Source organism: Salarias fasciatus, chromosome 23 (genome assembly GCF_902148845.1).
Source record: "Salarias fasciatus chromosome 23, fSalaFa1.1, whole genome shotgun sequence".
Taxonomy (NCBI): domain Eukaryota; kingdom Metazoa; phylum Chordata; class Actinopteri; order Blenniiformes; family Blenniidae; genus Salarias; species Salarias fasciatus.
Genome location: NC_043766.1, coordinates 31,295,661 through 31,319,747, shown reverse-complemented (window position 1 = coordinate 31,319,747; position 24,087 = coordinate 31,295,661). Strand labels below are relative to the sequence as shown.

The window sequence follows — 24,087 nt, the reverse complement described above, 5'->3', positions numbered from 1 at the left end:
TCGTTGCAGGATGTTAGCAAAGCTAAATGTGCCACGAAGTGGGAAAACCCCAAAACATGGAGGTTTGATTATTTACTCCAGATCCTTAACATTACTAGATCTTACTAGAAAACAGGAACCATCGACGTACGTATCGCATCAAGACCCACATATTGAGAAACGTATTGTACTGAAACCCATATATCCTGGTATGTATTGTATTCTCACTGCCATATTGTGGCATTGATGTTTTTTTATCAAAACTTCCCTTCCCGTCTCTAAATAACAGAGCAAATTTTAATATATGTGTTAATTTGATCACTAATCCCAGCTTGTGTGACTTCGGGCTAATGCTAACGGTAGCTAACTTGTGAAATCTTGTATGTTGCTGTAAGGAGAACTCAGTCATTCCCGGATTTTTATTTATTTACTTTTTTTTTTTTGTATGATAACACTCTTTTAGACATATTTATGACTTGTGGCTAAAAATGTGGTTACAGTAAAAACAATCAAAAAAAAGGAAGAAACATGAGCATTTTGAAAATACCCTCAGGACAGGAATACATATAGTAAAACCTTTGTTTAGTAACTAAAACAGCAACATACTGAAGTGTAGAGAGTGCAACATGACAAGCCACACCAGTACCGCCTGACAGCTCCAGCTGTGGAGTTTCAGACTGTCTGGGCAGAACTTCTGTGCTGTTTTGTTGCCTCCAGGGTGAAAACTTTCTTTCAGCCTCACCTTTTTCTTGGACTTGAAGACGTTACAGCGGAAGACATTGCTCTGTCCGTCTCTGGCGATGTAGCTGAAGATCTTCAGATCCTGGGAGTCGTGAGAAACGTAAAATATCCTGAAAGAGAATAAAATAGGTCATACATTTAAAAAAAAAAAAAACACAGAGCATGATGGGAAACTGCAATGGAGCCTGGGAGCGTTTCTAAATGTATCTTAAGACACAAAATAGGCACTCAGCCTGTTTCTCCGGGGTTTCAATGTGACAAAAATAAACACTATTTTATGTTTGTTTTAATCCGAAGGCAAGACACCAACTTTTGGCTTCCAAGCAAAAAAGAAAATGAAAAAAAAAAAAAAAAAATGGTAGAGAAAGTTATGATTAGATAAGACGAGAGAGTCTTAAGTGAAAAGAAAAGTATCTCTTCAGCTCACTGACACACATTGAAAGTTTGGTAAAGTTTAATAAGTAAAAAAATAAATGCTTCAAATAACGACTGTGGCATATTTTTAAGCATAGGACCAACATCAGAGCTAATGTTATTTTAACAGGAAATACCTACGGAAATGGGACACTTGGGGCGAACGACTATGAGACAAAAATAAAGCTCTGCAGGTGGGATGCGTGCAACTGACAGCGAAGAGATGTACAATATCCTGCAGTGCAGGTAAATAGGAGGAAAATAAAGTTTAGGAGTGTAAAAACGGGAAGAAAAGAGATAATAAACAATAACCTGCAGGAGGGAGAAGAATGTAGGAGTTGGGTTCAATGCTGGATCTAATTTATGGCGACAAAAGAACACTGCAGGAGAGACAAAGTGTCGCAGACAAATACAGGACTCACACAGAGAAGGTGGAAGTTGTCACATCCAGAAACAAGACAGATATACAGAACAGCACTGTCGGCGTGTGTAGGTTTTTTTTTTTTTTTTTTTTTGGAGACTTCCAACTTTCTCAAAGAATCCGCAGAAGCTCGGAATAATCTCTCCAAAAACATCACAATGCGACTTTCTCCTCTGGCATATTCTTATGTTTATGGACAGCTCCATTATGTCCTTTCGCCACTTTCTACAACTACAACTGTTTTGAGTACACTAAGTGAGCCAATCCACGGGTCGAATTCTCTGACTTTACCTTCTTTGCTGATGCCACAGTGTTCACAACAGCGTTATGTGACATAATATTACTTCTTGCACTTTTAACCACTTACTGGTCAAGTTACTAAACTTGGTGATTTATCATCATCTGTTTCTTAAAGTCTAGCAGTGGGAAAGTTAAAGACAATCTGACATTTATTTTCAAATTACTGAAACGCTGCTGCTTTTGCATTTCTAAAATGTGAAAAAACGTGATTAAACAGATACAATATTTATTTTGCTTTAACAGGAAATGGCTGTGGATTTCTTTCTTTAATGTGTGCTCTACAAACCCAAAAGCCTGTTTGTTCGCTGTTCCCTCCATTATTAATTCCACATAGACGATTATCAGCACCTGAAGGGTCGAGATGCTTAATAAAAGATAACAAGAAAAAGCTTTAATTCATTTTTTAACGGCTGCAGCCTGTTCAGCTCTGATGCTATAATCCCTTCACTGTATTGGGATTGTCAATTATCTTATTCTTATTCCAATGTCATGCCTTACTCTCTTTAATGCTGAAACTGTTTTCAAATTACAAAAGAAAACAATTTCGTGGTAATGCATGGAAAACTTTTCAGTCATTAGCAAAACATTCTACATTTGATATGATGTGGTCTACTTTTCATTTTCACATTATTTCATTTGTTTTAAATAACATTTTATACACTTTGCAACATTGTAACACACACAAGACAAGGAAGAGAGCGGTCATAGATCATCGTAGTCTGGTCTGAAAAAGTCCAGAAACATTTTGCACTACATGAACTCTCATATGTTTCGTCGTCATACGGTTTTCTGAGCACTTTGACTTAAAGGCAAAAATGTAAATTAATCTCACAGGGCTGTTGATTGCATCCAGAAAAAAAAAACATCGTCATCAGATCAAATTGCCGCCAGCAGTACTTCTAAAGATGATTCTCAACAGGGAAGCATATATTTTAGAGAAGGTGCAGCATTCCTGGTTCACAGTAGCTGAGCTCGATGTGACGTCTGTCCACTCGTCCCCCCGTCTTGTCACTGCAGCTCGAGCTAAAACAGCTGACTATGAGGCTGGATTCTGATGGCATAATATGGTTCTTTGTTGGTGTTGTTTATTACAGTGAGCCTGAAATATGAAGTGACTGCAGGAAGTGGTGGAAACCTCAGGCAGAACAGCTTTCTAATTGGCCAATTAGTGCCATATTAAGGAGCCTAACCGGGACGCTGAGAGTAATTTATCAGAGTGAGACAATGGACAACCACATCGGAGCAACAAATTAGGTGAAGATTATGCAAATGCGTGCAGTGTCTTTGTCAAAATGCGAGCGTGACCATCCTGCGATGCGTGTGTGTGTGTGCGCGCGTGTATGTGTGTGTAAGTGCAATCGTGGGGGTCATCTATACACTCTGTGACATTTCTGTGGTATTTGTTCTGGCCTTTTCTCCAGCAGCCAGATGAGCCTGGGTCTGGGGGCGTGGACTGAGTCTTTGTCAACCTGCATGGCAGACTGTCAAAGAACGCAGCTATCTGCAGCGAGTCACACACACACACACACACACACACACACACACACACACACACACACACACACACACACTCACACTCACACTCACACAAACTCACAGTTGAATACACATGTACATAAACACACAATGACACACAAAAACATTTCTGAAAACAAACCCACACGCACGCACTCCTGGACTGTGCGCTCTGTTTATTGCAGGAAGCTTCCTGATCAGGAACACATTTAATCAGGACCTAATTATCTCTTGTGTTTAACGAGATCCGGTTTCTTATTCATTTCACAGAGGAAAAAACAAGCTGACCATTTGTTGGGGAAAAAGAGGCTGATATGGGAATTTCTAGCACTACAAAAATGAATAAAAATACAATTCATCACATAGTCAACAGCTTCTGGTTCCATTTGGTGTGAATAAACAACAACAAAAAAAAAAACTATCAGCAGTGAAAGGTCTGTCTTTTCTGATTACAAACTATCACACAGGTTTTAAATAAACGAGGGAAATTATCTTTCACTTGAAGGCAGTAGAAGGGAAGAAGCAGAAGGAGCGAGCACACATGTAAAGCTGCCGATGATCCTCAGACATTATGAATGTGCACGACAACCACGAATACGGCGGAATAAACTCTTTGGATGAGTCCACGGTTGTTATATGTGATAAATTACCCGCCCGGTTCAGTGTTGCCTGTCTGTTTAACCTGTCGGTGTGTTCATGACTCACCTGATTCTCCAACCGTTTGTGTTTCTCACACTTTTTTGGATCCATTTCTCCCCCCATCCTCATTTCCCAGCTGTCATACGTGAGCCGCTAACCGGGGCCATTAAACCAGAAGCTTATTGATGCTGACTGCAGTTTTACACATCTGAGGAATTCCTCCGGGGAGCTGAGGAGACTCACAGAGCTGCGTGGCATTGCTCTGACCTCCCCGGCGAGGCCCAGGCACCACAAACTTTTAAATTGTGCAGGTATTTTTTCATCAGATCGATAATTTAGTGGCCGTGGCCCCACCAGGCTGTGAAAACGCTCCCTGGAGGAAACACCACCAAGGTGACACCACCTGTCGTCAACAAAAGCAGGAAAGTCTTTTCCTCTTCCGCCTACAAGCATAAGTCTTTTCCCTGTAGAAAATCCTTCAAGTGTAGAAAACAGGAATGGAAAAACTTCAAATGCAGCACTGAGGTCGTTTATAATCTGATCATAACCGATCACACACGACGCTTTATGTCGTATCGAAATGACGTTTCTGCACATGTAAATTCATTAATATAATCTGTGGAAAATTGGAAAAGTTTCTGGAATGAAGAGGAGACAAATCATATGTTAAAATGAAATGAAAAGACTCAACACAGCAAATGCTAATGCAGGAAATCATTATCCTGCAGAGAAAATCAAAATGTGAAACGTGTGTTTGTTTATTAAGGAATTTACACGTCTTAAGTGCATGTAAAGGATTAGACACAAATTATTGCATCATAATTTTTACAGATTCATCCATCTGGTCCATCTCAGTTATTTGTTTTTCACAGTCAGGTACAAAAAACATGAAGGATTATTCAGAAATGTGGATTATGTTAGGACTTGCATTATTTTACGTCGACTACAGGTGTTTCCTTTTTCACTGCTTCAAAGCCAAATTAACCGATTTGTATTAACTTGTTGCGGTTGCACTTTCACCTGACAATGCAACGAGTCCTTTGTCGAGTCCCTGTTTTCCCCAGGTTTCCTCTTAAGCCCCAACATGCTCGCTTCGCACTGAAAAACGAGCCCATGTGTTTCAAACATACCGGTTCCTCACGTTGGTGCGAATGTTAATCAATACACCCTGTAGAGGGCAGCGCATACACGCTGTCGGTGATGAACATCAATGAAACCGATTCAAAACTGCTAAAATGAGAATTTGTCTCCCTTCTAGCATTTCAGATTTGGTCTGATGGGATAATTTGTCGCCTGTTTCCAACTTTGCCAGTAAAGAAGTTTATGAAGTGTTCATATAAATCTTCCCCATCCAGATGTCCAGGTGAGGTACTGTAGCGACGCACAGGCACACACACACACAGGTCACACATAAGCTATACTGTACAACACTGCCCCCACAGGTTATGAGTGGTATTCCTCAATTTGATTGACAGAAGCCTCTGGAAAGGAGCTTCGTGTCTGCCCAGCTTGCTGCTATTTAGCGTTGAGCATATTTGGGCCTTAACAGTCTAAAAACACGTACTTCAGATGAAGTGGTGACTGGATATACCCTGAGTGTGGATGTGAGTGTGTTTCTGTGTGTGTGTGTCCTGTGACGGACTGGTGACCTGTCCAGTGACGACACTCAGCCGGGATCGACTCCAGCGCGCTGCGTCCCTGAGCACAGTGGAGCAGTTCAGAAGAAGGATGGATGAGTTTAGTTGCCAGCTGCTGTCATCAGGGTGTAATTTTCCACGGTGGATTGGAGGGACCGCCCCCTCCTGTTCGACCTGCTCCTCAAGTGTTTTTTATCGTCTCGTGGCGATCAAAACGAATCAAATGAAGGTATTTGATGTTCTATTCTGATCTGCCCTCTCTTCAAAACCCCCGTCTTAAAGCCTCCCTGTAATAAAAATGAATGTCCCGTTTAATTTGCCAGGCATCTGAAGCACAGCAGTCGGTCATGTAGTCTGCCAACTGTTGCCTACGGGGCAAATTTCAGTCAGAGATAAAGCGAAACCTCACATACCAGCAGACATGTGAAGCTGAGCTGAAAGTGAGCTTCAGCCGGCTGCTGGCTGGGCTGACAAATCCCCGCGCAGTGCCGAGATGACGGCTCAGATACGTCTCTATCAGCCGTGTCTAACAGGAGCGGCTGCCAAAAACCCAGGTGAAGATGCATCAGATAGATAAGATCTCGGAAAGAGAGAGGCAGACTCGACACCAGAGTCGTCACAGAAGGTTAAGAGCAGAAATAAATCAGACGAAAAATGCTGCCATTGGCAAAGTTCTTGTGTCACATTGGAGAAGGGGTTTCTGTAGTGTTTAGCTCTTCAGTTCAAAGCACAGAGGAACGTCGCTTTTCAACCCGAAGGTACTGCTTTAAGAGGCACAGTGGAAGTTTGACAACACATTAAAAAACAAATGCATCAGTGTGATGGAACGATGCTTCAGGCAGTATGTAGCTGATCGCTATTACGGAACTAGCAATGCTATTACGGATGGAAGTGTCTCTGTGAGCTTGTTACAATTATATGAACACTGGAGACAAGCAGCACGAGTTTGCTGAAACAGTTGGATAACTGTCAGGCTACAACCCGCCACTAGCCGGAGCTACAGAGCGTCAGACGGCGCTCATCCTGGAAAACGCCGGTCTTCATTTCCTACGGCGGGAGATAACAGTATTGCTCGTCACGGCATCACAGCAGCACAGAAGATTGTTTGCTGGCCTCTCCGCTCCCTGGCAGACATTTACACATCCCGACGCCCTCGGCGGAGCACTAAACATCACCCAGGACGGCTCACACCCTGCTTCCACCTGTCTGACCTGCTGCCCTCCAGCAGGCGCTACAGGTGTTTCAAAGTGAAGACAGACTGAGAAACAGCTCCTTCTTCCAGAGCTACAGCCATTTTCTGTGAAACACACTGCATATTGTACTTTATGTTGCAGTTTTTTTTTTGTTATTTTGCACTGTTTTCAAAGTTGCATTGTGCACCGTGAGAGGAACAGCTCTCCAATTCTGTTATGCACTGCATGACGATAATAAAGGCTATTCTGTTCTAAAATGAAAACAGCATGTAGGCTGTGCCAGACATTATTTCAGTCCAGTTCAGCATTGCACAGCCACGTTTGTATATCAACCTGCGCCGCTGCTAACGGTGTGAACTGGCCACAATCAGGCTACTCTGACATAGTTCCAGCTCTTATCCCGCCTGCTCAGAGCCGATAACCACACATTGTAAGATCTGCATCGGCTGAATTTAGTTGCAGGTTTAAAGGACTTGAGTAGTTAATGGAAAATTCTGAGCTTGAACACTGTAATGGAAACAGCTGAAAGTGACAGAAAATGGTATTTCCACTGAATTTAATTCCATATAGCTTTGTAGGAACCTGAAGTTTAACTTACGAAAAAACAAAAAAAAAGTTTTTGCATAATGACGCTTCTTTGATGCAGCCATGTGCATCACTGTGCAATCACAGGTGAGATAAAGCATTTATTATGAGCTTTTCTTGCTGGTTAACAAACACTATTAGTGATATAAGGTTTAAAAAGATAAACAAGGATGTCAATAAAGAAAAGACCCCGTTGTGACAGGAGGTGCCAAAAACTGTAGGAGGATAAAATATAATTATGTTATTTGGGGTTTAAAACAGAAAATACCTGAGCTGAACGCCCATCACTCTGAACAATGCAGTAGTCTCAGACACCACAGAAAGACAATTAAAACTAAGACACAGGCGCCACTTCAAAAAATACCACACACTTTGTAGCACAGCTGATCGATAGTAATCAATTTTCATTTCAGATAATCCCCATGATGTAAGACCGGGACGCCTCTAAAAACATCATTACATTAAATTCATATCTGAGCCGCGCAGCTCTTGGAAACGTCAGCGGCGAATGATTTTACATCAGCGCCTTGGGATCAGGTCGTGTCTCGCGCTTGCCTCATCGCTTTACAGCGAATTTTAACCATCGCAGAGGGAAGAAAGCCTTTGATGAAGAGGAGCTCGGGCCGAGTTTCTCCGACAGCAGTTTACTCTATTAAACAATACACGGAGACCGTTTGAGGCTTCTGATAACTCTCTGGTTTCTATTCACTGTTCCTGGAGAATTTCTGCTAAAGACAGCTCATATTCTGCAGCGCAAAGGAACAAGAGGATGTTCCATGGTATTGATGTAAGGTATTTGAAATTAGGCAAATTTATTCAGACTGAAAGCAAAGCACTCAGCATTTTCTCAGTGGGGATGTTCTCTGGCTGAGTGGAAAAAAGGATTTGACTGTTATCATCAAAAGTAACGTACAAACTACAGCTTTTCAGACTATCATCTCACAAAGAGACCTCTGCCCTGACATCTTTGGGTCACTTATTTTTTTCAATTAATTTTGAATTGTTCAGTCTTCCTAACTTCTGAGCTGAGCGCACTTAAGATGAAAAGGTCTAAACTAGCTGTAGCGAAACCAAAACAAGGACAGATTCTGCAACTGCACAGCTTATTTCTCATCGCAGAAGTTTTCAGAAGCACTTTTCACCGAGGTGTTTAAGTTATAAACGTGAAAGTCTGTGCTTGAGCCGCTATGTGGGCGTGGCCTCAGCTCCAGTGAGCTGGCCACATTTGTCCAATCAGGTGCGGCTGATTACTCAGAGGCATGCGACATGCTACAGGCTGAAGAGTTTTGGGACTCACACGCTAGCGATGCTACATGCTTCATGATTAAAGTAATACCCGCTCCCGTACACGTCTTCCAGGCCTTTTGGGGCCCTCAGACCAACAGACGTCAAACCAGTCCAGGTCTTTGGCCAACAGGAGGAAACCCTTCCTGGATCGAGACCTTGTCCAGCTTTAACCGCTTGCTTTGTTTCCATAGCGATGCTTCTGCTAGAGTGATCAAAGCAACGCCTGCAGTTTGGCGAGTGGATTTCCCTGGTGTCCCTGTCGGGTCCGGCCTGAACAAATTCCTCAGCTCACCACCCACAAAATCCCGCTTGGAGAGGTGGTTCATTGAGAGAGCTGAGAGCCGTGCGGCATCACGCTCCCCTGCCGCAAAAACCAGATCAATGAAAAATGGTTTTCTTCAGAAAATCATTTCATAATATATCTGCAACTGAGTTTTCCACCGCATACATTTCATACCAGTCAAGTTGATTTAAAATTCACAGATAAAGTATATTTTTTCATCTCGATTTGAAAAAGGCTGCTGAAGCTTCGGTGGTTATTTCCACCGTGTTAAGATGGTGAAGTTTTCTATGGCGTCTCCCTGAGTCATGTCCAACATTAAATTCCTAAAGTAATAAACTTTGAGATTTTCTCCTGGATGTGATACTGTGAGACCCAACATATAAAGCCAATAAAGAAGCGATCGGAACAAATTTACTTTCAAGGCTGGTAAATAGAGTCCAGTCCAACTTTCATGAGAGAAAAAAAAGAAAGGAAAAAAAAAGATATTGTATTATAATGGGGAGTGCTGAATTTATTGCAGGGACAGATTGTGACCTAAAGTGTATGTAGTTCACGGAGGCAAATGAGCGGTGGACAAAGGTAGAAAGTGAGCATGTGAAGGATTGCAAGCCGATGCAGAGAGGGACAGAGTGAGAGAGAAATGGAGGAGACGGCGGAGTTCGGCAGATGATTCATGACTCATCCGGCGAGTTAAAGTTCACTGGCGCATTAAGAGTTTGACAAAGACGCTTGCGCTCCGTCACATTTAACCCGCTGCAGTTTCATCCCCATCAGCGAAACGGAACCAGGAATAAAATGTCAGCTTTCTAGAAATCCTCTGCAAGTTGTGCACAAACAAACACAGCCTGGACCTGGCTTATTCACCCTGGCGTTCATTAACTTTTGACAGGCAGCGTAATGCGGCGTTAACAAGGCTCGATGACCGTGCACGCTCGTGCACACTCAGCTAACCCAGCTAATAAGCCCCTCTTGTTAACAGGCCGAGCCCATCGCACGGGGGGGCTGCGATGTGATGTTTGAGTAATGAAGTGGGCTTGTTTCAGAGGGCCCCGGTCATTTTTCCTTTGATAAATCACTGCCTGTGAAACACAGCTACGATAAATCAAAGGCAAAGAGGCAGCGCACCGCACACTCAGAGCATCGACAGTCGCACACTTAAATGGTGATCAATAGAGCAATGCACCTGTGCCTGATCGGGCACCAGACTTCAGAGTTGGCCTGCTGCAGCAAAGGCATCACGGAGAAGAATCAAACGCAAACACGTCTGCATTATTATCAAAGCTCGGGATTTAACAATCCGTCCCTCGAAATCTTCACAGTTTTAGTATCAGCCTCTGCAACACGTGAAGGACAGGTGTTGCTGCGAGTCACAGTTATAACTGCTTTCTTTGTCAATGAATGGAAGACATGGCTCCATTTAACATTAACTGGAATGATACTGTTAATTAAAACATACTTTTCGGCTCCCGGTCATGTTGTGCTCATAATGTATAAAAACACCGAAAGATGCAGTTTTCTGCACACATTTCAAGGACCTTGGTCAAACTGAGCATTGAAGCCGGACTTTTTGCAAGGTTTTTGAAGATTTTCCATCTCTGATTTTTTTTCCCAGCTGAAAGTGATAAATTTTATGATACCACATTAAAAAAAAAAAAAAAAAAAATTGACCAAAGAGTCAAACACTAATAAACTCAAAAAGTTCTTTCTTTCTGGTATATGTATGTAAGCTTCTGTGAGAACATCTGGAGGTGCATGGTGGGAAATGAGTGTATAAAATGCATAAATATGTTATGGAAATAATAGTAGCTAAGTGAACCAGTTAATTTATAAAACCAGTCTGTCAGACCAGGTAGAGAAACAATAAGACCACCTATAAATAGCAGAATTAATTAATATTGATTGATGAATGATTACCTGGATAAAACACACTTTTCTGCGGCATCATGCTTCTCCGAGTTAATGAAAAAAAGATGAAACAAAATAGCAAGTGAAAAAAAATTTGTCGTGAAAAGTAAAGAGACTGATTCCCTTACTTGTGCTTCATGTGATTAAACGGCGTGGGAGAGCGAGACTGACGGTGGGATTGTAACGCATTGAACTTATGAAGTGCTAAAAGCTCCATCTTCAATTAGCCTGACCTGATTAGCCCTATTTTGAGAACAGCCTGAACTTAAGTAACAGGTTTGTTGTCAATCATCCACCCAATTGAGCCGTTTGAGCTTTTGTGAGGCAATTACAGCGTGTCGTTCCTATTAGGGATAATTGGCGTGCGTGTTGGAGCCAACTGAAGCAGGGTCGGCATGTACCGTCTCTGAATGTTCAGTCCAATTTCACCAAGTGACGTTAGACACAGATATTATACAGTCTGAAACATTTCAAGCCTCTGCAGCCACATCCGCTGTCGGAGGGGCACTTAAGTGTTTTAGGAGTATGTCAAAAAAACAAGAAAAAAAAAACATTATTTTGTCAAAATGAGTTCCTTTGATTATAAGATTGGTTCTGTTTAATGTAACATCTGTTTTAAGCATTTTTACTGCTGCATGTGTGCTGAGAATCACCTTAAAAATGGCACACAAACTTTTAAACTGTAAAAGTAATGGTTGATTTCATTATGGGACAGTTAACGAAATAATGAACTCGGTAAGCATTCATTATTGTCATTTTCTGTTCATTCTCTCTTTGCACTAAGGCCCCATTTAGTGAAAAGACTTCATTTCTGTGTTTTTTATTTCTGAAATGTTACTGGGTAAAACTATGTAGTTTAAATGTTTCCCTGCCCGCACACATCAGATTTAAAGGTGCATTAAGAAGTTTTTCAACTTTTAAAAAATACTTATTTTCCACCATAAATATGCTACAAATGTTCAATGATGTGTACAATGTGCCCTGACATATTCATTACAAGTATCGTTAACAGCGTTAAATTGTCACTTGAAAGTTGCAGTGCCGGTCCGGCACCAGAGATTTTTTGGGGAGAATTTGAAAGGAATGACGTAATGCACGCTCCGGCTCGTTAAGTTTCGTTTTGTCCGCCATTACTCCGCCAGATGCTTAGTGAGCAACAACTGAGCAGGATCTTCCAGAAAGTAAGAAAAGACTGGCTTTAGCACTGCCACAACTCCACCACAGACCCCATGTAGGCAAAAGAAACTTAAATTTTACTCGAGTGCTACTAAAAGAGTGAGGAAGGAGTTCCCCTCTTCCGTGCATGAGTCTTTCACTAAGCTGCAGTTGCACCCAAGGCCTGCAGGGGGCGTTGTTTCGCATAAAACATGCAAACTCCTTAATGCACCTTTAAATAAATCATTCTGATGAAAGATGAATAAAATTAAACTAAATGAAAGACCCCATTCAACTGCAACGAATATGATGCGTTTCCAAAGACCAAGGTTGGGAAATACAAAGTGGAACGACATAGAGATTGGAGTTTATGTTCGGGTTTATGTTTATATTCCCAAATGCTTATAAAGGGTAAATCATTTTTATACATTAGATGGTTTAAACACAGAAACTCGAGCGAGTTTGCGATGTTTGCAGGATTTTCGAGTTGCCTTGAGTCTGTAAATACTCATCTGTCCTGTTTGTGTTTACCTCTGTCTTTCAAAAGTGGGGGGAAAAGAAAAAAAATAACAATGTTTGTGTGTTTGGGAGTCATTTTGTGCAATTTGTTCGGGTTTGCAGGTCGAACTGGTGCGCTTGTACTCTCTTTCCTGAAATGGTAAAAGGCTATTAAAGTGTGTAAAAGTGCTCGGAGAGGAGAAAATCGCATTGCAGTGAAGATAACTACTGTTTTTTTTTCCTCACACAGCTCAATTACTTGAAAATAAGTATTATATTACATTAGGACATGATTACAAAATGCAAATACTTCAATTTCAAGCTTAAGTGGTAATGAATTTTAGTTGAGCTGTCTTCTTTTATTTTTTCTTTTTCAGATGCAGAATTTAGAATTAAATAGATGGAAATTAGTCAATTTTGAATAGTCTGAATGTTTAATGAACTGTCCAAGGTTACTGGAAAAACAGCAAGAACAAAAAGTTTTATTTTAATGAATAAAAACAATCCAAACACAAAATGTAAAATACAAAAACAAACCACAGCCCAGCGATTTGTGTGATCAGATGGCCTGAATTAATCATCAAAGTGGCCGAATGCGACTGAGTTGGTTCTTTTCAGTGTCATATTTACAATGGTGACCTGAATATACAGCAGCTGCCTGGAAGCGGCAGAAGCTGCCATCAAAACCAGAACATCTGAGACATCCGGGAATCCACGCCGTAACTCTTTATGATGTTTTCAAATGGACGCTTTAAAGGAACAAAAAGATAAAAGTGTGAAGGTTAAAAACAGCAAACAGGACATCCAAAGAGCTTCAGACCGAGCAGGAACAAAGTGCAGAGCTGGAAACAGAACAAGCGGGACTTCACGGGCCAAAGAAAGAAAAATAAATAAATAAAAAAAACACACCACAACTGAGAGAAAGGCACAAGACGGCTGTCAGTGATTCAACATCGTCTGTTCAGGGGAAATGCTTCATGGATAAAGTCAAGTGGAGCTGCTTCTCCTTTAAGAAAAACAAGACTTCCTGCTAATGCTACATTATTTATCAGGGAAATATCGTAGCGACATCAACATGTGGAAAACACAGATTGCAAAAGACTGACAGAACTGTGATGAACTATTATTTGATGATCAGATGGAGCCTGGCTGGTGCTCCAGGTGCGCCCAATAGTTCAGATGGAGGACAAGAAAAAGAGCACTGTTAATTAGAAGTCTCAAAACACAAAGACATTGACAACTTTACAATCATGGTTCAATTCGTCTTTACTTTTTTCAATTTCCATGTCAAAATATGTTTGAAGACCTACTTGCCTGAAAAAGACAAAAGAAAAATGCATACTTGAGTGTTTATTTTTATCATAAATCATATCTTTTTTAATCAAAATTCTCAATAAGATCATCAGGCATGGTGTGTTCAGCTGATTTTGTGTAGTCCTATTGTAAAACATGGTGGAGGCACCATCATGCAAAAGGGCTGCTTTGCTGCTGCTGGTGTTGCAGTTCGTAAAGGGATCTGGAAAATTGTGACGAGCCACTTTAAAATCTGGATATTTTTTGGTCGGGAATAAATTAGCACTCTATTCAAAAATAAAATTACTCTTCACGTCGTATTTTAGAAAGTACAGTCTAGGAGCTTTTTCAGGATGCAAAATGAGAAAAACCGCTCAAACCAACCCATGACATGGTTCCAGGTAAGTTCCCAACATGGTTCTTTATACCTGGGGAAACATCCCACCATCGTCCGCCTCGAGCAGTCGAGGTCTCTGCACAAGCCAACAAGCAAAAACAGACGTCCGGCGGCAAAAAGAGAATTTCCTCAAATTTGAAGGAGCTGATCACAGTGGAGGTGTGTGAGAAACCGGTAGCAGAGGAAGTGTGTTTAGAGGCTGAAATGGGCCAAACAAAAAACAAATACAGGTGTTGAGAATTGGTCTGCATGACACACTTTACCTTCACATTTAACTTCATTGAAAAGTAGAACATTTAGTCTTACTGTTTTACACTAACTTTGGAACTCTTATGAAACATCAACGGTAGACAAAAGTGCATTGTTTGCACTCATTTTCTAAATCCTGTACCTTAAAAAACACAATTCCGCCTGTGACTGACTCCCGCTGACAGTCTCACTGATTTTCACAGTTTGAATGGTTTCTACATCCTGTCGGAAAATAACAAGCAGCCTGTCAGGGAGGAATCACTGCAAACAATCATGATTGCTGAGCAGCTTTTCACGGCTGTGCTAGAAAACATCTCAATTCCAGAGCGCTTCGCAGTCAAACGCCCTTTGATTTAACTGCAGAAGACGACTTGACTTTGAATTAGGCTCTAGGCATTAAGCTGCACGTTGCTCCAAACAAAACAAATGGCACACAAAACCCTTTTAAACTGTGTCGTGTGAAAAAAACTCATCGGTTCAACAGCAGCACAAACAAAGATACCCTTTACATTAACAAGCGATGTTCGTTTTTGTTTTGTTTTTTCCCCTCCTGCATATTTTTCTTGCACTGTTAAGCGGCAGCAAACAAAAATGTTTTGCAGAACAGCAGGAATTTGGCAACACTGATATAAACCTAAACTAAATCACAAAGCATACCGATAAGACATTATTATGTTGATTAGAAATGAGGGAAAGTGGCATGGGAAGAAGGTGGAGGCTCATTATCAGGAGAGCTGTTGTGTCAGCTCCACCTCTGTGTGCCTACATAAAGAAAACCCTGCAAGTTTTATAGCACAGACTTGGCAATTCTAAAAGTAACACAACAGACTTAATCATCCGGCAGACAGGCAATTTCCTACCACACTTGTTAAAGTCAAGGTGAGAAGTTAGCGCCTCGGCCTCATTTTTTATTCTTTGATGCATTATTTACTGATACGGCGGGCGCCACCAGTTTCTGCATGTATATGAACACATTTTGGGGTCTTTTATGTGAAATGAGGTCACTAAATCAATATCTCACGCCCCGCAATAAAGTCGGCTCAGCACAGACACGCCGAATAAAGCTCGCCCTTTCCCCCGCAGACGCACCAACCTCAAAATAAATCAAGACGGTAAAGTGTTTATGTGGTGTTTCTGTGTCTCTGCAGAAACGGACCTTGATTTCTATCACATGTACTGAGTCGAATATTTGTCGGCAGCATCTGATCGCAGGACAGACGACTGACCTTTGGCTCTGCCCCGACCCCGAACGCCAACGAGCCAATGGCGTTCCACTACCAACTGCCGGGAAAGCCAACTCGAACATTCTCAGCATAAAACTCACACTGTTTTTTGTTTTCTGGGCAATTTAAGTCATTTTATCTAATTGACATTCTGTAATAAAGAAGAACAAATGTATTTAAGTGTAATATAATTTAAATTTATTTGGACATACAGTTTCTGTCCTGTAAAGTTCTGTCTGTCGTTCTCTCTTTCTTGGATTAAGATGATGGACTTTTAGCCAACGTAGCTAAAACTACTGTAAATAATAATTTATTAATACTTTTTTTTTTGCTTTGAGCCATGTTTTTTCTAGTTTACTTTATGCGTTCAGGGTGCTGATGAGGGTCAAAGGTTAAAGGTAAGGGGCCTGCAGTGCCGACCTGTTCACTGTGGGAATTAAACCTACAACCTCCCGATCTCAGCTGAGCTTCTCAAGTCTTCAGTTCAATAATAATGGGAAGAGAGTGATTATAAGTGATTGAAACTAACAAGGCGGATTGAAAGAGGGCTGAGAGTAAAACAATAATAGAAAACAAAAGAAGCTGACTGACGGCAACAGAGCCTCAACAAAAACATGCTTTAATCAACTCTTGTCTTAATCTTTCTTTTTAAAAGCTGTGAGTTCAGAGTTTGATTTTTTTGACACTGTATTTCATATTGTTGTATTTTTCTTCTGTTCTTTCTTTCGTCTTCAGTCTCGTCCTCACTGGACAGCCTGAAGCTCCCAGTCGTCCGTGTCGCTAAACAATCCGTTTGACTTCAATTCCAGAATTCCAGGAAACAGACACTTCAAAAACAGGCCCGTGCATACACATGTACACATAAACAGCTTCATTCTGACGTCTGACTCTGACATATAACGGATCAACAGCCTCCTGCAAGGTCAGTGGAGGAGCTGAGAGGGCATCGGGGGCTTTAATTACCACAGAACTGCACGCCGCAGGGGTCCGTCTCTTTTCTGAATCGCCAGAGAAATGCACAGACGGAGGAGGGACGAGAGGCAGGAGCACAGCTGAGCTAATAAAACACACATTTAGACTGTCGGGGACTGAAGACAGGCGAACAAAATCAAAGACAAGAGACGGGGAGCTGATGTACAACAGGCTGAGATGAGAATGTCGGGAATATGTTGGCATTTCTGTGTGAGGCTCATGACTTTTTGTTCACAGTGTGACTAAGCTCATGCTGTGTTTTATGAACATAAAGAGAAGAAAATCTATTCTTACAACCTTGAGTGCTGAAATACGTGACCTCAGTATAAATTGCAATTGAATGTGGGATTCATTTGATCTGTTTTATTTCTTTGCTGAGACAAAAAGCTATTCTGAGACATCTATTGGCTTTCAATGGAAAGACGGGAGCTGGAGAATGAGGGGTATTTACATGTGAAACCATCAGAAAGAGACAGATCCCTTTCAGAAAGCTGCTGTCGGTTTTTATCGAGGCTGCAAAGTGAATTTATCTGAAACATAAAGGCTTCTGCTTCAGTGAGGTCAAGCTGCCGCACAGTTTTAGTATTCTCATTAACGCCGGCCTCTCATCCTCCCTTCTTTAATATAGTTTGTCTCACTCCTCCACCTCCTCCTGAACACCGCCCACTCCTCTTTAAATACGTGTTTATGTTCAACATGCAGCGCTGTCGTCAAACATGCCATTTTAAGATACAGTCGACCTAATTAGTCCAATAAGAAACGCAATAGAAGAAGAAAACATCAGCGTTAAAATGTGAGGAGATGATGTTGCATGGCACACACATGATCGTACATTACTTTAAGAAGTGTAAAAACTGTTAAGGGGAAACTTCTTCCCTTCAGCAGAGAGAACTCTAACCTGACCTCCACCTCAGGCTGACAAAGCGTTCAGAGTTTCAGAGTTTCTAACCCAAATAGCGACTAATCTAAAGGTGCATATCAACTATTAAAATATTACCTTCTACTTTTTTGTGGGGGAGGAAACCAGCCCTTTACTATAGTAAAGTAGCATAGTATCGTACAGGAGCAGGACTGGTTTATAAATAAAGCTGAATTGAATTGCTAATGCCAGTGCTATGATAATTCAGCATATCAGCCACAGGTCTGTGTTCGGATCAAAATCTAACATCCAGATCTCACCAGATCAACAGAACAGTGGTAGTATAGTGCTGGATTTCACTAGTAGGATTAACTTTCTGCATTGAGTCTAAAAGCCTGTTTACACATAGCAAAAACGATGATATTTCACTGAATTTAGGCTTTTTTTTAACACGTACATGAAGCTACAAGGTGATGCACTCTTTAATTTCACGTGGATAAACCTCAGCAAACAACAGAACTCGAATTCGACAAAACACACTGAGGTCATGTGTGAACGGATATTGATGAGTGTGTTTAGTTTAGTCATCATTACTCCTTATGAGAACTAATAAAATCAGCTAAACCAGAGGATTTACAGCCACACTCTAGGTTATTTAAAGCCTCAAGATAGGCAAACAATTGTTGTATGTAGACATGCAGTTTAAACGTGTGCACAACGCAAAAAAAGCATGAATGTAATCAGTTTTCCACAAACAGAGGAGCGCTTCAGTTTTACTTGACAGCATGTGGGTGTGCAGTCCTTAACCTACTTGGCACAAAAGGTCATAAAAAAATAACTGCAAAACTAAACAATATTCATAATTAAAGTTAAGTGGAAGTGAAACACACTAATCAATATTAAAGTGGGAGAAAAAAATCCCCCAGCAGGCAATGGGCCTATTTCAAATGCCAGGGAGCATAAAATATGTGAGAAATCAGCTTAAATTGACCTTCTGCGTAAAGAAATTCAAGGCATTTCAGTGAAAAACTGGCAGGAAATTAAAATGTCGGGCATCATATTCTATACGGTGCTGAATAATTGTGAAACGATTAGAAGGAATAAGTAGAGGTATGACTGAGTGAGTCTTTCCTCCCAAAGGCAAATCACCCGAGCCTGATCAGGATGCTGATGCGTTCTCTTTTCTTTTGCGTGTGTGTGTGCGTGTGTGCGTGTGTTTGTAAATGTGCATCGTAACCACACGCCGAGATTCACACGCCAAGGTCACACACACACACACACACACACACTCACGCAGACACGTAGTGGAAAGCAATGAGTGGGCAGAGAGGGGGAAAAAAAGAAAAAGTAGGAACTGAACCGTCTTCATCTTCATTTACATTCAATTGAGAGCCGTTTACGGCCGCGGCCGCATCAATTGAAAGTGGGAGCCGTGTGCAAGAAAAAAAAGAGATGCGGACACAGGAAACTAAATCCTAATTCTTAGAAAATGCAATCTATTTAAGTGTGAGCGATGGCGATAACACGATGCGGCAAGCCCTTTAAGGCCAGCTGAAGACACAGACAGACAATCAATACATTGTTTGCATGTTAAAAAGGACAAAAAAAGGCCTTACAACTTGTACTTGTTTTACAGATGCAGATGTTTCATTATACACAGCATAACTCCAATAATCCTGACCGATGAAGGGTCATTTTTTTTCAGCTGAACAGCCAGAATATAAAGTTAAAGGTCATTTTAATGCTTAATAAAAAGCCTGTACGACTGCAGAGGTAATTCATCGCTCAGCTGCTCTTTTTCGCACGACTCCTGTTTCAATGTTAACAACAACTGGGCCATAAGGAAGGCAACTGGTGAAAGATTCAACCATGTGGTTCAATACGCAATTTTTCAGTTTCGCAATTAAATTTGCATTGATGACTTACAGGCCACTGTGTGTGTGTGTGTGTGTGTGTGTGTGTGTGTGTGTGTGTGTGTGTGTTACTATTACTAAACAGAGAAAAGTTATTCTGAAAACATCCGAGGTGAGAAATGTGCTGTGCAGTTGGTTAAACCGTCTTTGTGTTCGTTCTACTACAATTTGCTTTATAAAAGTTTCCTCATGTGTCGGACCTTCGCTCCCTGATCCCGCTTCGTGTAAATCTCCGGCGTGGGATTTCAGTTTCACTGTTGAAGACACTGACGAGGGAGAGCCAAAACACTTATCAGAAATTTCACAGGGTGCAAATGTTTCTGGAAACTTTCCCCATACGTATCAGGAAACATGAGCAACAGGAGCATATCCAGTGTCAGCATCCTGATGGAACGTTCTCTGGGAGTCGAGGACTCGAGAAGTTTACACCAGCGCCAGAATGTGCAGAATGCTTTTCAACAGATCTGTTGCGTCACTTCAAAAAAGCACGTTCTCAAAACATGAACCAAAACCGAACCGAACCCGTGGTTAAAAACTGTGGCAACCTGTACCACTGCACGTCTGAGGAAACATCACTGTAAACATTATGAACTAGGAAATTTACTGCGTCCCCTGGCGGCTAAGCGCTCAAGTGCAGAAGAACTATTTTCTACAGCTGAGGCGGACATGAGCAGCATTTTCATAAAGTTTTTCCCTCAGTTTACATGGAGACAGAGGTGGAATCTTTTCATAAAGTTGTGTTTCAAGTGGCTCTGAAGACTGTTTTCATGTAAACAGTTTTGTGTTTACACATAAAAATGTTGTTGTGTAAACAACGGCCCTATACCAGAGTTGAAATTCCCACAAAAAGACCATCTCAAATCAAAACGATGGCAAACAAAAGTGAAATGAGGTCAAATTAGGTCATTTTACTGTAGTCTTCTGAAACAACACTGATGCTGTACCGTATTTTTTTATACATACAATTGAGAACGATATCCAGTTTCTATATCATGCCATTATATCACTGACAATGAGAACCCTATGGGGAGAACTCCAGGGCATCAGGGAGAACATTTTAATTTAACAAAGGTTTCCTCTTTTTAGAAATCAGGAACTTGGAAACAGACGTCCAAAAAAAGGAGTAAAACAGCCGATAAAAGTTCAGAAACTATTATGTGGAGCAGAGCACCAGACTCAGGATATGGCTCTAATTAAATCTGCATGCAGCATATGTCTGGCATTAGCAGAGAGATTAAGTCCACGCTTTGAATCGAGAGGGTGTCGGGTTCCCTGAATCATAAGAATGTAGATATTAGAAATCCAAAGACCTTCTTTATTATGGAAATTAAATCAACAGGTCCCTTGTCATTTAAGAAGGTGACATCTGTTTCCCCAGGACAGAAATGGGGGAAGAGGAGGTCTTGTAACGCTGCCGCTTCGCTCGCGCTCATCACAGAATAAAAAATGTCAGTCAAAGCCGCAGCGGGACGAATAATACATGTCGCCCTCTCCCCGCCCGAGCAGCTGCACAGGCCTAAGTTGGTGCTTTACTGATGTTTTATTTGCAGGGTACTTCTTTTTTAACTCCTCAGTTATGAATTAGAGAAGGAGGGAGCGAGTGAGGGGAACGGGGGCCGAGGCGAGCCGTGGGGCACGCTCTCATGTGTTGAGACTGTCAATGATTAAGTCTGGCTCGTGTTGTTTTTATCAGTATCTGGATGGTGTCCAGCACTGAAATAATACAGAGAAACACTGAGGCTCTCTTGATCCGGGCACGGGCACAAACACAGTTGGCTCTCCATGACTATTTTTCTTAAAGAAAAAATAAAATAAAATGTTTAAGATCTCACAGCTGGTTCTGAGATTCAAGTTGCAAAGGAATACTGAATTCATGGGATTTTGGTAGCAGCGAGTGCAAAAGATAAAATCACAAGAGGAGAATACCACATTTTGCTGGCAAATGGCTCAGGACAAAGTTTGAAGAAAATATAGTCTACTTCCAAAAAGGACAATAACCCATTAATATAATTACACAAATTAATCAATCCGACTCCAAACTCTCCCGAGCATATAAATGAAAAGACCAAATCACAAAAGACAAATCCTCGCATTTGCCTGCAGAGAGTTTTTAGACAAACTGGACAATTCATGGCTATTTCTCAGTTGTTTGCAACCATTGTCTGACATGAACAATGTTCGGTGTTAAATTACCATTGGAGGTGTGAGAACCTTTTTGGTTCTGGGACCTCTAACTTCGGTAGGAGTCTACTCTGCTGTAGTTATTTTCTCAAGCTTTCACTCCCACGCGAAAGAAACTTTACTGATAAAGAAAAAAAAATGCAAGAAAACATTTGAGCATTTGCTGTAATACTATGAAACCAAACAGGATTTTAAACTGACTTTTCACCTGTCGAGACCAGAGTCAGATTAAAAAAAATAACTTCAGGATTCAAAGCGACTGTATGTATATGTGTCTATGTAGATGATTGTCATACATACTGTAAGATTATTAAGATATTCTAACCATTAGGGATGTGCTGATACTTTAAAAAAGCTCCTGATACTGCCGAGCATCATGTTATGTTTTCCATCAGCAGGTACGCGAGAGAGGATGACTGAACGAACCGTGGTTTAGAGAGTATTTAATAAAAATAACAGTGAAATAGTAAAACAGACTGCAAATTATGTTCTGTCAAAATATCCAAAGGAAGACAAAGATAGTTTAACACCAGAAACTTAATCGGCAGAGACGTTTGTAACTAACACTGAAGAGTTTCACAATTTTCAGAGAGAGAGAGAAAGAGAGAGAGAGTGTGAGAGAGAGAGAGAGGGTGAGAGAGAGCGAGAGACTGACAGACAGACAGAGACACAGAGAGAAAGAGAGAGACAGACAAAGACACAGAGAGAGAGAGAGGGAGAGAGAGGGAGAGAGAGAGAGGGAGAACCCAGGTGGTTTGTTTTACACTGTCCTTATTAGAATCAGACGAGAGATGTAAACTAAAAAAAAGTTTTATTTTACTACTGTGTTTTGCACTAAATGCAACAAAATGCACCTCAAATGTGTTAAAGGGTGCAAAACAGCAGCAGAAATTCCTCCTTGAACTAAGATAAAGGCTGAGGACGTTCTCTGATCTGCTCACAGATCTCTGCTCAGCGCCAGCAGACTTCAACTGAACGCTAATCGTACAGCATCAGAGCTCTTTCGCAGGCAAACTCAGTTTGTAAACAATTTGGATCTGTAGTCTCTTTCCTCTGTGTACTTCCTCAGGCCAACACACTCTGACTGATACATCACACATCTTGTCCTGTGAGCACTGGAAGACGATAAAGAGTTCGGAGGTGTGCACGATGAACTGGAAACTCGTCTGTGTCTGTATTTTGAAATGTTAAAGAGATGAGACTAAATCTGTTCTGCTGGCTGCATATTTATTCGTGAGTGTGTTGGTTTATTTTCTGTAATTTTCAGTGAATTTGCTTCAGGTCTGTCTCCGTCCACTTGTTTCATATGTCTAGTTCAACGGAGTCCGTATCAAATCATCCCAATGGAGACAATAAAGCGTCCGTCCGTCCAGTCGTCCACCTTTCAAGTAGCTGGAATTGTTTTTTAGTTTACTTCTGGACATTTCTTTCTATATGTGTGTGTACATATGTGTGTACATATGTGTATACATATACATATATATATATATATACATATATATATATACATATATATATACATATACATATACATATACATATATATATATATATATATATATATATATATATATATATATATATATATATATATATATATATATATATATATATATATACACATATACATATATATATGTATATGAACTGACCCTTCAAATGTTATCCTCTATGTTTCAGGACAGTTCTGGTCCGAGGGAAATGCTTATTTTACTAGTATGAGAGTTTTTTCCTTTAGAAAAGTGAACTCACTGTCAAATTTGACTGGACAGTCCATTAGCTCGGAGCACAAAGGGAAGGGATGCCGCTGAGACGGAGATTGTACAGGACGGAATAAGGTTGTGGGAAACTTTATAGGCTTGTGTGTGTGTCTGAATGCATGTGTGTCTATAAATACTGAATGTGTGTAATCAGCATGGAACAAGTGCCCTGAAAAATCAAAGCAAAATGTGTGTGTGTGTGTGTGTGTGTGTGTGTGTGTGTTTCACATCAAGGCTTGTTCTCCATATCAAATAATCAGGGTGTTTCTGGAACAAAAGATTGGCAATAATTGGGTGGGTGTGATCTTCTCACTGGAGGCGGCTGCAGTGAGAATAACGGGGCAGAGCCAAACACTACAGACAGTAGGGAGGGAATAAACAGAGGATGTCAGCAATTACCACAGTTCAAGGCCACAAAACTTACAGCCTGCGACATGTGTGTCCTCACATCAAGTCCACAAGCTCACTCTGTTCCTCGTTTTTATGCACGACTAAAACAAAACAAAAAAAAATAATAAAGAAAGAAATGTGGCAGACGAGCCGAGTTCACATTGTTCTCATGTAGTTTATTATATATACTGTAAACCATGAGCCCTGGTCTGCCAGATATATTCTACAAAATTAATTTGATGTTTTGAGTCCATGAATTCATGCACCTCATTAGATACACAGAAAAGTACTTAATCAG

General features: G+C 40.9%; 1 protein-coding gene across 2 annotated transcripts in view; it reads right to left on the bottom strand.

Moving 5' to 3' along the window:
- The window catches only part of nos1apa (nitric oxide synthase 1 (neuronal) adaptor protein a), a 200,774-nt gene that overhangs the window by 73,395 nt on the left and 103,292 nt on the right, over positions 1-24,087 (bottom strand). For both annotated transcript variants that reach the window (XM_030082958.1, XM_030082959.1), the window contains exon 5: positions 722-830. In XM_030082958.1, the coding sequence (XP_029938818.1) occupies positions 722-830 (109 nt within the window). The remainder of the gene's footprint in view (positions 1-721; positions 831-24,087) is intronic.